The sequence below is a fragment of the Odocoileus virginianus genome, unplaced genomic scaffold (genome assembly GCF_023699985.2).
Source record: "Odocoileus virginianus isolate 20LAN1187 ecotype Illinois unplaced genomic scaffold, Ovbor_1.2 Unplaced_Contig_7, whole genome shotgun sequence".
Classification (NCBI taxonomy): Eukaryota; Metazoa; Chordata; class Mammalia; order Artiodactyla; family Cervidae; genus Odocoileus; species Odocoileus virginianus.
In genome coordinates this window covers 993,300-1,005,788 of record NW_027224324.1, presented here as the reverse complement: position 1 = coordinate 1,005,788, position 12,489 = coordinate 993,300, and the positions used below count along the sequence as shown (strand labels likewise).

Sequence of the window (12,489 nt, the reverse complement as noted above, 5' to 3'; positions counted from 1 at the left end):
CCAGTATTCTTGCCTGGAGAATTCCATGGACAGAGGAGCCTAGGCAGGCTACAGTCCATAGGGTCACAAAGAGTCGAACACAACTTAGCAATGAAACAACAATGACAACATACGGTCATTATATATGTACCATCTTATGTATATGAATATATTATATACATATTCATTATATATCTCTCTATATATAAATTACTTATTAAAAGATAACCTATTAGAAAAATAGGTAAAATACATGAATAGGCACTTAGATTTGAGGAAATTAAAATTACCAATAAATATAAAACAAGAGGAATAAGGTCCCTCATAATCTTTCAAATCAAACTAATGAGGTTTTATTGTTTTTTGTTCACTACAACACAAAATTTTTAAAAAATCCATGATGTCAAATAGTGTAAGAACATGGATAGGTATATACTGGCATAGTCACTTAGGATGGAGATTGTCAGTATCTACCAACTCTTGAGATTTCTAAGCCAACTGACCCAGCAATCACACTTGTATAAATACAATCTGTAGAAAACGGGCAACAAATTTAATGTTCAAAGAGCATGTACTTGTTACATTGCCAAGTACTCTGTACAACTTTGTGAGACATATTATCCAGTTACTATTGCTGTAACAAACTCTCCCAAACTGAATGACTTAAGGCAACCACCAAAAGTCAGACAAGGCACAGTGAGACGGCCTGGTCTCTGCTCCAGGAGCCTGAAAGCTCAGCTGGCAGGACTCGGCATTTGTTGAGGTATTTGTGGGAACATTCAACTACGGCACCTACATGGGACCTGGACCTGGGGTTCTTCAGAAAAATGATAGGCTCAGAATATTCCCATATTACATGCTGACTCAGGGCTCCAAAAGTAGATATTTCCTCAAACAATGGAGAGACTGCATTGCCTCTCCTGATGTAGCTTGACAAGACAGTGTTCCTTCTGAAAATTTCTACTGTCACAAGTCTGCCCAGATTCAAGGGGAAGGGACACAGACCTTGTCTCTCAATGTCAAAGTCACATGGTAAGACCATGAAAATACACAGGAAATGATCTCAAAAGATATGTAGCAAACTGTTAAGAACTGTTAGCTCCAAGGAACAGAGTGAGATTATAGTTGTAGGAGATGGATGAGACCCTTTACTCTTCCTATAATGAGAAGACACTTCCCAATGAGGCCCCAGTTGAGATATATAAAGGACAAGAACATGTGAAAACTGGAAGTCTGGAAAACTGCATGCAAATAAAATGGGGCATGAGACATGATCTGGTGCCAATCAAACCACCTCAGCCAAATTTCTAAGAAGCACGATCTAATTACTCAAAGGTCAAGAAACCACGAAGACAAGTGGAAAACATCCAAATGAATGTCCTGATACTTGAGCTAGGCAATCCATCTGTGGCCAGACTTCTGTTGGTAAAGAAGCGGGGACCCTAACAACTCAAAAGCTTCTGTGCTTCCTGTTTTGTTTTGTATCACTTTAAAGTACAGTTTTCTCTCAACTCTAGTAACAGGGGGGAAAAAAGGATATTTTCTACCTATGATGATTTTTTGGACCATGTTCTACTCCAGATCTAGATTTAGATTACAGGTGGAGCTATAAGCTAGAATAAAGGAAGCATGGTAACAAGTGGGGGGTTCTTATCGAATTTAAATATTTTCAACTGAAATTATTCAAGTGAATTTATGCACACAGACTAAGTCTTCAGTTGAAGTTTATTACAAAAGTTAGGATTGATAACATTGTGGTGAATACCAAGACTTATTGTGAAAATGCAGTAAGGAAGACAGTGAGGTGGTAGTTCAGGATGACTCTATGGAACAGAAATGAGAGCCCAGAGAGAGTCCCACATTTATATGGTCATTTGATTTGTGACAGAGGCCAAAGTAATCCAATAAGGAAAGGAAAGGGGGAAAAATATGAGGCAAGGGGAGAAAGAACCCAATTCTTACCTCATAGCATACATAAAAATTTACACTGAGGTGGATAACAGACACAGTAAAAGTTAAAACTATAAAACTTCCAGTCTAGAAGAAAGCACTGGAGTATATTTCTGTGACTCAAAAGAAAGGAAGAATTCCATTAAAGAGCACATAGAAAGCAATAACACAAAAAAAGTAGAGAAATTTAAATGTAAAAATCCCTCTTTTTAAAAAATTTATTTATTTTTAATTGAAGGATAATTGCTTTACAATATTGTGTTGGTTTCTGCCATATATCAACATGAATCAACCATATAAAAATTTCTCTTTTAAAGACATGTTAAGAAAATGAATAGGCTATCCACAAACTAGAGAAAAAAGCACACACTAGATAAAGAAACAGTGTCCAGGATATTTTTAAGAATAACTCAATAATAAAAGACAAACAAACCCAAACAACTCAGGACACTAAAGCAAGAGTCAAGAGATGCTCAGTGTAGAAAAACATCTAGAGACTTGAAGAAAGAGTTAACTCGATACCACTGCCACCCCACAGTTTACCCAAACTCTGTATACAATGAAAGAATCATTAAATGTTTTTAAAAGGTAACATTAACTGGCATATAGGCACACCCATAAGAAAATCTGATACAAAAATAAATATTTCCTTCCATCCATTGATCTCATCCTAATTAACTCTTCAAAGGGTGCGGGTAATAATAATTCACTTACACATAAGGCTGATCTACTATTTTTTATTTCATAGCCTTTTAAAAAATATAAACCACAAAGTATTTTGAAAAACGACATGGAATAATCATTTAGCAGCCACAGTATTACAAAAATAAAGTAACAGAACGAACTGCACAACAGAATCTCTACTGACTATGACAAGGAACACATAATGTTCACTAGGAAAGTAAAGTGACCAGCACCACCACTTTCCCATCATCAGTTATCACTAAAATCAATCACAGGACCTATTCCCAGAAGACCATTCTATTCACACAGAAACACATACAAATACATATGTTCAATGTGTAAATGTCAAGTAACATCTGAATTTAGCTCCAAAATACCAGTTTTCCTCTTTGTCGGGGAGACAAGTTTGATGGCAAGGTGGAATAGTGAAGCCCATGGAATGCCAAGTATACAACTTATTCAACCACCCCACCCCCACCCACACACACACCCAGCAAGTTCTAAAACACAAGAAAGAGAAAGGTTTGTCTACAACACTAGTCACTAGCCACATGTGGCTATTTACATTTAAAGTATTTAAAATTAAATAACATTAAAATTTACTTCCTCAATCACAGTAGTGACATTTCAGTCGTTCACTAGCCACAGGTGGCTAGTGGCTACTGTATTAGACACTGCAGATACAGAACATTTCTGTCATCACAGAAAGTTCTTTTGCACAGCCCTGGATGTGGGAAGTGTTTCTTCTCTCTTTGCTCAGCCAGGATGTAGGCTGTTTATGGAGGCAGCTCCAAGAAGCAATTCTTCTATGATATTCCTAGATGAGGTGGTGGAGACACAGCAGGGAGTAAAGTAGCCTTTCTTTACATAGATTACCCTCCCCTGTACATGAAAAGAGTGATCCTTTTATGGGGATCAAATACACAACTAGACTGCACCAAAAATCTTTTAGGAAGATTAGAGAAAAGATAAACAACGCAGATGTGGAAGCAGCAAGGTACAACATTCCTCATCTCATTTCAAGCCTCCAAGAAGCAAGCACGTCCTCCGAGAAAGTCCAAGAGTTGGTTCCCAGGGTCCTCGTCTGGAGACGCCTGATGGGGACAGGTACACCGGCTGAGACAGCAGTCAGTGCTGTGAGTGTTTCACCAGAAAACCTGGCCTGTCTTCACTCTGGTCACTCTCGGACCACAGCAGTCTGCTTGGAGTGCTGCCAGTTGTGAAGGAGCTGCCGTTTTGAACCATCTCAAACGTTATGCCTCTTTACCACTGTATTTTGTATTTGGGGCACAGACTACAAGTTGTTCACCCAAGATACACCGTTACCTTCTTCCTTATGAAGAGAACTCAGATTTTTGTTGAAGGTGGTTACATGTCCACCTACAAAAACTACATTTCTCAGGCATCTTTAGAGATAGCAGGGGCCAATGACACCATCTGGCCAATGAGATTTGAGCAAAAGTTGGACTGCGGAGAAAGCTCTTTAAAAAGAGGTAGCCTCACACGGGCACGCCCTGTTTTCCCCTCGGGCTTCCTCCGTCTTGCTGGGAACCGAAACCACCATCTTGGAACCTAAGGGAAAAGCCACAGGAACCTCAGGGGCTGCTCTGACCCGGATGCCTGTGAGCTACTGAACCAGGCAGTGCCAGCAGGAGCTGACCCCCCAGCCTCCATGTCACCCAAGAACAAAGCAGACCACCAAAAAGAAAATTTTCCTCTGCAAGGAAAAAATATCTTGCCTGAAGAATATGTGCATATTCAGTAAGTTTAAGTAACTTCATAGAATTATATTAGGAGAGGGCAATGGTAACCCACTGCAGTACTCTTGCCTGGAGAATCCCATGGACAGGGGAGCCTGGTGGGCTGCAGTCCATGGGGTCGCTGAGAGTCAGACATGACTGAGCGACTTCACTTTCACTTTTCACTTTCATGCATTGGAGAAGGAAATGGCAACCCACTCCAGGGTTCTTGCCTGGAGAATCCCAGGGACGGGGGAGCCTGGTGGGCTGCCGTCTATGGGGTCGCACGGAGTTGGACATGACTGACGTGACTTAGCAGCAGCAGAATCATATTAATAGAACAAAAGTTTATTTGAACCCACCAACGCCTCAACAGACCAGAGGTGGAGGAAATGAGCAGGTTTATTGTGTAAAATAGCTGCTATTAAGGCAAATAAGAGGATGTTTAGATTAATCCATCAGGAAGTTTTTCTTTGAATGTCTATTATGTTCTGATTACCCTTCTGAACACAGGTCTACCCTTCTGCTTATCCAAATTCTCATATGGTAAGATGCTAACTACTCAGATACTTAATCATATCATTATTTCATCTATAACTTTATTTTGTATAGACAAAGTAAAAAATGAAGAATTTATCATTGATTTCCTTAATTCAAACCCCCCAAAAAGAAATATCCACATCAACAACCTACAACTCAATTTTTAATTCTCCCTTGTATGTAACATAGACATCTGACAGCAATTTCCTAATGGTCTCGGAATTTTAATTAATTGTGGATTTAGCTTAAATAAGCACAAGTACCTTAGAGGAGTTATAAAAATTAAAAACAGAGTACAGTATTCTGCAAGTACTTTCTTTGTATTACATCAGTATACCCTTAGTATTCTGCAAGTCCCTATATTAGTAGTTATGGAGAATAAAAAAGCATTTACCACTATCCTAAATGGTTTTACCATTGACAATGTTCAGAATTTTGGCCATTAAAAATGTTCGACTCTATTGCACTTATTTTGAAACTATAGGCAAAATTGGAAACATGAAATGTCAAGCTAAAAATGGGGTATTGCATTTTTTTTTTTTTACTCACCTAGTTCCAAGTTTCCACCCCTGCAAGTGAACCAAAAACAAATCCTGGCACCTTGTCATTCCCAGAAAAGCCAGTGCATGGCACACTCTGGGAAAACTTTCTCTTATTCTGTGGAATCACACCAGATGGCATCAGTCCTGCATCTACAGCTGTGCTTAAAACTGAAGTTCAGACACAGGAATTGACTTCATTAGATATTTTAGATTTCAGGTGTGACTGTGATGGCATTCTTAGCCAACATAAAATGTTTATCTTTTCAAGTAGAACTGAAGATTAATTGTATTTTCAAGTTTGGAAATCAGTGAAACAATCAAGATCATCCTAATAAAATTTGAGTCATTTAAAATAGCTGAAATTTAGAAACAACAGTGAAATAAGAACAGTTGAAATAGAATACTAATATAACAACTGAATTATGGCCCATTTCCTTATAATATAAGAAATTCAACTCAGCTTCTAACATTGCTGAAGAATCACTAAAAACCTCTTACTGAAAATAAAATATAGCAATTTTCTATAATCAAGTTATACTTATATAATGAGCAGTTATTTTAAATGTTCCTGACTTTTCAAATGCTTTAATGTCTAGCTCATATGTACACTGTCTTCAAAAACAGACTTAGTGTAGTGATTGTCAGGACCTGGGTGTGGTCAGCGGATGGAGCAATCAATATCTACAAGCCTATCACCTAAACCATTGTGGATGTTGGAGCACTAGATCAAGGATGTATACAGGTTGGGACTTCCCTGGTGGTCCAGTGACTAGACTCTGAGCTCCCAATGCAGGGGGCTTGGGTTCCATCCCTGGTCAGGGAACTATATCCCACATGCCACAACTAAGATATGCTGCAACTCACATGCCAATATGGGCACAACCAAGTAAATAAATAATTTTTTTTTGAAAAAAGAATGTATACAGGTAGCAAAAAATTGGAGTTCAAAAGTAGTTCTAATGTGAGATCAGTCTATGATGGGTTTTGAAAACCAACAACTGAATAAATGAATAGAACAAGGCAGTATGAGAATCTTTAATTCCTAGGGTTTAAGGCAGGCTCAAGACAGAGGTTGGACAAAAGGAGTAAGTATTCATTTTTGCCTGTAGATATGGGAACTTAGTAACTCATGAATTAGATTCTGAGGGGGTCGTAAAATGGCACTGGCCACAAAAGCGAAAGGCAACCACTCCTTTTGTAGGAAGTTGAGTTAATAGAACCAGCAAAGAAACTGACTTAAAACTGGGATAGCAGCAAACTACTCACCCTGAGTTCTCTATTCTCCTGTCTAGAAGAATCAGGGGCGGTTTAAACTTTTGGACACGAGTGGCATTACTAGGAAGAATAAAGGATTATAAAATCAAGTCAAACATGTGGTTAGAATAATTTGCATTCTGATTATTTATAAAGTTGAAGTGATTATTTTCATCCTTATAAGCTATTACTGCTTATTAACTATTCCTATACTCATCTTCAAAGTCTGTAATAACCATACAACTGTATAATTAAATGTCACTATTGAGGTATTAACAAATTAGAGAACTACTGTTCAAAGTGTAATTTAGAATCACTGTAGTTGATTCTGGGATTCAAACTGGGAATTCAAATAAAGTCTTATTATACCTCCCATAAAGAGAGGTATGTGTGTGTATACATACATATATACATATATATACATACATATATATGTATGAATTTACTTATGACATTTAAAATTCATATATATACATACATATATATGAATTTACCTATGACCTTATATTTAAAATAAACTGCTTACTTTATTCACAACAGCTCCATTCCAGTAAAGTGAAATAGAAAATGTAGGAAGTTATCTGAATGTCTCATACCAAAACTTTCCCCGTAAGTAGTGAGATTATTTTTCCTTCTGCCGAATTATTAAAATAATTGTCTTCCACTTCACTTTCATATTCTCAATTTAGGTTACTACTTAGCATTTTGTTGTTTTTAGCCTTTCTACATGGTCAGTCTTTGTGCTTAAAATTAATGTGTTTTCAGTGTTACAGTCATGATATGGATGGCTTATCTTACCCTAAACATGGCTGAACCAAAATCTTCCCTTATTGAAAAGACAAACTATATCTGCACTACATATTTCAACTTCAAGAACCCCTGTTCTATTTTCCAAAAGGGCATATTTATCAATCGCAATCATTTCTCCTATCCCATTCTAATTTTTATGATCCTCTACCTAGATGCTGTACTAGGTTGGGAATGGGCTTGACTCCTTGGTTTCTATAGAAGCTCACTGGCTCTGGGAAGGAGGGAGCCCTTTATGTCACTGCACCTATTTCCTTCATCCTAACCCCTCACTTTTGTAAGGGCCTGTGTCTTTAGAAGTTTACCCAGGGGCAAAGCAAAACCAAGGGTGATCCCTGCTTACCATGGCAGAAGCGGTCTGTCTCTGGTTACGCCCGCCTGGCTACCGGCCTGGCACTCCACCGTCCTCCACACACCAGCGCAGGGCAGCAGCTCCGCTCCAGAACCTGAGATGGCCAAGGCTGAGGAAAGAGCGCCTGGAAGATGGAGTCATTCCCAAACTAACATTGCTGGAGGGTACTTAGGGCACCCGCGTGAGAAGTTACTTCAGCCCGTCAATCTAACCATTCCAATCACCTACGACAGCCTAAGCGCATCATTCTAACCCCCTAGGACAGTCTGGCAGAAACGTCAGCCTCGATCTTCCCGTGTTCTCCATCCCTGTTGCCCTACCACGCGTAAATGGCCTCATTTCTTCAGCCCTCCATGGTAACCCCAAGAAATCTCCCAGTGACTCGACTCTTAATGCTCACCCTCCTGCTGATTCTAAACCCACCCGTCGCAGCAATCCGCAGGCACCTACAGGGTCGGAGTCTAGAATAGGAGCAGGGATCAGGAGGAAGGGGAGATACCCCATAACAAATGGGCCACTGAATCCCCTCTCCCGCGCACCACCACTTGAACCCCACGTAGGGTCTACCACAGCACAGACATTCAAACAGTATGTGGAATACTCCCAGTGTGGCCTGTTTTCTCCTGTCTCTTATCCCAAAGGTTAGGTTGACATTCGATTTTGTTTGAAAGTGCCTGGACTGAATCATCTGAATAGTTTTGGATCCCTGGGGTACAAGATAAAAATGCAGTTGGACTGGAAAGAAGAGCTAGCGGGTGTTCAAAGCCATTCTAGCTTCAAAAGCTGAACTTCTCTCTTTTCTATATCTCTACCCGCCCCGGAAAAGCTTAGGGTCCCTCCCTAAAAGCACACCACCAGCCCAGACCCCAGGCACCCGTCATCCCTGACATCCCAGCGCGCCGTGAGCCCTCAGCTTCCCGGAGGAGCAGAGAAACTCGCCCATTTGCCAACAGCTCCCATGCCCGAACGGACCTGCCAGCGAGGCAGCCGAGCCTGGCCCTAGAACCCGGGCGGCCGTGCGGCCAGAGAATGGAGGCGAGCCCCGGCCCGGTGCCCGCACGGTTCCATGCCCTCCCGCCAGTGTGCGCGCGGCGCCCGTCACACCGCTTGCTCGCGGGAGAAGCCCCAAGGCTCCCGGTGCAGGGAGAGACGCCCGGGCTGGAGCGCCCCGGCCGTATTGGCCACCGAGTTCTTCAGCTGCTTGATGACCACGAAGAGCAGGAGGAAAAGTAAGAAGAGCAGAAAGAAGAAGAGCGCCAGGTAGAGCAGAAAGTTGAGCTCCCACTCCATGCTGGAGGCGCCGGCGCTCAGCGGCCGTGCGCGCTCCGCGCGGGTTGCCTTTGCCGGTGAGGCGCGCCTGCAGGTTCCCACCGCCAGGCTCCTCCCGCCCGCGCAAAGGCGCCTCGTCTTGGGCCACGGTTCGGAGGTCCACACGCAGCCTCGTCCAACTCAGAGGAAACGCGCCAAGGAGCCGGTGTAACCCTGGCTCCCACCCTCCCAGTAGGCACAACAGCCTCTCTACGCCAAGATGCTGTGCAGAGCTCTTGGGGACATGAACAGATTTTTCTAGGATCGAACTTCAGTGGGTGGAGACACAGGGAGAAGAGGTGACGGCTCAGCCTCCCAGCGGGTGTTGGGGCTGATGTTTTGCAAATGATTTTAAGATTTCCACTTCCAACATCTAGTGGGGTCTCTACCCTTTCTCCTTCCTAGTAGATTTGTTTCGTTATTTTCCCTTGTCCAGGCTTTCCCAAAGGTCAGGCAAAGCTATGGCCCAGAGACCCAAAAGCGACAGTGAAGGCGGGGTCCAAAGGGCTGCGAGATGACTTAAGGGTGCCTGAGTGAATGCCAGTTCAAGCTGCCTTGCTCTTCAGACTTGCAAATGTCCTCAGTATAGAGTGGCACTCATTTAGAAAAGCATTAAAGAGAAAAATGCATTTCTAGTTAAACTGTACGAAGCCCTCTGAGGTCGACTGAGAATCCAATTTCTTTGGTGGAAAACAAAAACAACACAAAAAACAATTTACTTAAAATGCTTCCTTAAGCCCCTACCACCCTCTGTAGTTAAGATTACCCACAGTCCATACAGTACAGCTCTGAAAAAAAAATCCAGTTTATCTACCACTGTGTAACAAATTACCCAAGAACTAAGTGGCTCAAAACAACATAAACGTTGTTCATAGCTCACAGTTTCTGTGGGTCAATAATTTGGGAGCACTTTGCTGGGTGATTCTGACTTGGGGTTTCTTAGGAGCCTACCATCAGATGTTAGCCCAAGAGGCAGTCCTCTGAAGGCTTGTCGGGAGCTGGAGAATCCACTTCCGGGGTAGCTCACTTGCACGGCTGGCAAGTGGTGCTGGCTGTCGGGGGTCTCAGTTCCTTCCAGTGTGGGCTTCCCCACAGGGCTGCTCGGGTGTTTGCACAGCCCTCTGCCAGCAACCTGCAAAGCCCAGGATCCCAGAGCTGAGGGCACTTCCCCCCGGGGTCCGAAAGGAGGCAGAAGCTGTAGCGCCATTAACAGTTGGCTTCAGAAGGCATACGCTGTCACTCCTGCAGTACTGAATCGGCCTCACAGCTCAGCCCTCTTCGATGTAGGGGACATTGGTGGCCAACGTGGTGTACAGCTATCAAAGCTGCTAACACAACGGGTCATCACTGCCCACTCTGTGAGCCTCCGACTTTATTTCATTCCTTATTTGTAAAGACACAAGAGAGGCCCCTGAAATGAATTTGGGGAATAAGGGCTGACATACAACATCCCAGATTATTTAATGGGCTGTCTGCAATATGTGGCTCTCCCAGTAAAGGCAGGGGGTTCAAAGAAATAGGATGGCATGGAAAAAGCTGCGAACTGGAAATCTCAAAGTCCCAATTCTAGTCTCAGCTCCACATGGCAGGAGTCTTCAGCTCTTGGACTCTCCATCCCCTCACCTGTTACATATCTTGCTTCCCTTTTTCTTGAGTTTGTTGTGAGGATCAAAAATGATTGGGATGTTGAGTAAGAATGTGTTTTGCTAAGTAAATGACAAGACACTATTATTATTCTGTTGCTGAGAGTCCCCATTTTACCGCTTTGCAAAATCCCCAGGCCCTAGGCCTCTCCACCAAGCATCTTACTGTGTAAGGAATCTCTCAAGTCTCTCTATCTGTTTATCTCAATAACATTACAGATCTACTTCATGGGCAATAGAATGCTGGAACTGGCTCAAAGTTTTTTTCAAAAATTTTGCAAGCCATGTGCTAAAATACAATCATTAAAAATGAAATCATTTAAGTGCATGCATGAGTATTCAATCATGTCCTACTCTTTGTGACCCCATGGACTGTAGCCCACCAGGCTCCTCTGTCCATGGGACTTCCCAGGCAAGAATACTGGAGTGGGTTGCCATTTCCTCCTCCAGGGGATCTTCCCAACCCAGGGATCGAACCCATGTCTCCTGTGGCTCCTGCACCGGCAGGCAGATTCTTTACCACTTGAGCCACCTGGTCATTCCCTTATTGTATAAACTTACAATTAAATAAATTATGTTAACAAAGGTAAGGAATACTCAAAACTCATCACTTCCTAATTACTTCACCAGACTTTACTATCATCTATGCATTGGAGGTTATTTACATCTGTCCAAGCTATACAGCTGAAATGTTACCTAGTGGTACACTAGTGTGCATCTCCAGCCGCTCTGATGTCATGGAGGTAGCTTGAAATTGGCCACAGTAGGAGCATTTGCCCTGTGGAAATGTACAAGTGCTACAAATCAAGGCCAGAGAGCCAGTTGTTAAACATTTACCAGCATATCACTCCTCATAGAGTTACTGAGGAAAATCTGAAGTCTTACATGAGTAAAGCAGATAGCTGTGATTTTTTTTTTTTTTTTTTGACTACCCAGAATCCACACACCTCTGCTCTAGGCACCACATATTCCTACCGGTAGAATTCTCTATTTTATGTACTGTTGGCAAAAGGACAGATCCTAGTGACTGCTTTCTATTGCCACCTCCCACTGTGGAAATCAAGTAGGTCAGATACATCTTCTACTCACTCCTGATCCAGTGAAGGGAGGGCAGGAAGAGCCTTGCCAGGATCTCACCCATGTTTCCTTGGTTCCAGGACTCTGAAGCTTGAGAGCAGATGGGACAGGACAAAATGTTTGGAGGTCAGATGCATTATGGGGCAGAGGGGCTCCCAGGCCAGACCAGCTCCCGGAGTGACAGGCATGGCTCTTGCTGCTGCGTCTGTGGCATCCTTGACTCCTGCCCTTTTTCTAAACTGCCTCTTTCCTATTCTCTGAACCCCCACTGGCTTTCCAGTAAATCTCTTTATTGCAGAAAAGCATTAGTGGTTAATGACAGCTTGCAGATGAGAATACTGACTGAAAAAGGAAATATGACGTACACACTTTGCATATGTCAAGCACTCATAATCAACAAGGTGTCTGGTAGAAAAGGTATATGCCACTTGGCACATTGCCACTGGATAGTCAAGCTGTTAAAGGATGGACATTGAGGCACACAGAGGTTAAGCGACCTGCCCAAGACCACACAGCTGGTAAGCGGTAGGCTGCATTCCCAACCCTTATTTATTTCATGGGGGAAAGTGCTCTTTTCTTGTCTTTGACTGTCAAATCAATGACTGTTTTTTTCT

At 42.5% G+C, this 12,489-nt stretch overlaps 1 protein-coding gene and 1 long non-coding RNA gene across 2 annotated transcripts in view; both read right to left on the bottom strand.

The window, feature by feature from the left end:
• Positions 1–2,650: 2,650 nt before the first annotated feature.
• The window catches only part of LOC139033889 (uncharacterized), a 53,591-nt gene continuing 43,752 nt past the window's right edge, over positions 2,651–12,489 (bottom strand). The window contains exons 3-4 of the long non-coding RNA XR_011486375.1: positions 7,839–7,956; positions 2,651–4,185 (exon numbers count right to left, since the gene is read on the bottom strand). This is a non-coding gene — a long non-coding RNA (uncharacterized lncRNA). The remainder of the gene's footprint in view (positions 4,186–7,838; positions 7,957–12,489) is intronic.
• On the bottom strand, positions 8,847–9,227 carry SMIM43 (small integral membrane protein 43). Its single transcript, XM_070463851.1, has one exon. The coding sequence runs from the start codon at positions 9,135–9,137 to the stop codon at positions 8,946–8,948; it is 192 nt and encodes a 63-aa protein (XP_070319952.1). The 5' UTR covers positions 9,138–9,227; the 3' UTR covers positions 8,847–8,945.

Excerpts from the sequence above, each read along its gene's own strand:
- SMIM43 (XM_070463851.1), bottom strand. The coding sequence starts at position 9,137 with ATGGAGTGGGAGCTCAACTTTCTGCTCTACCTGGCGCTCTTCTTCTTT.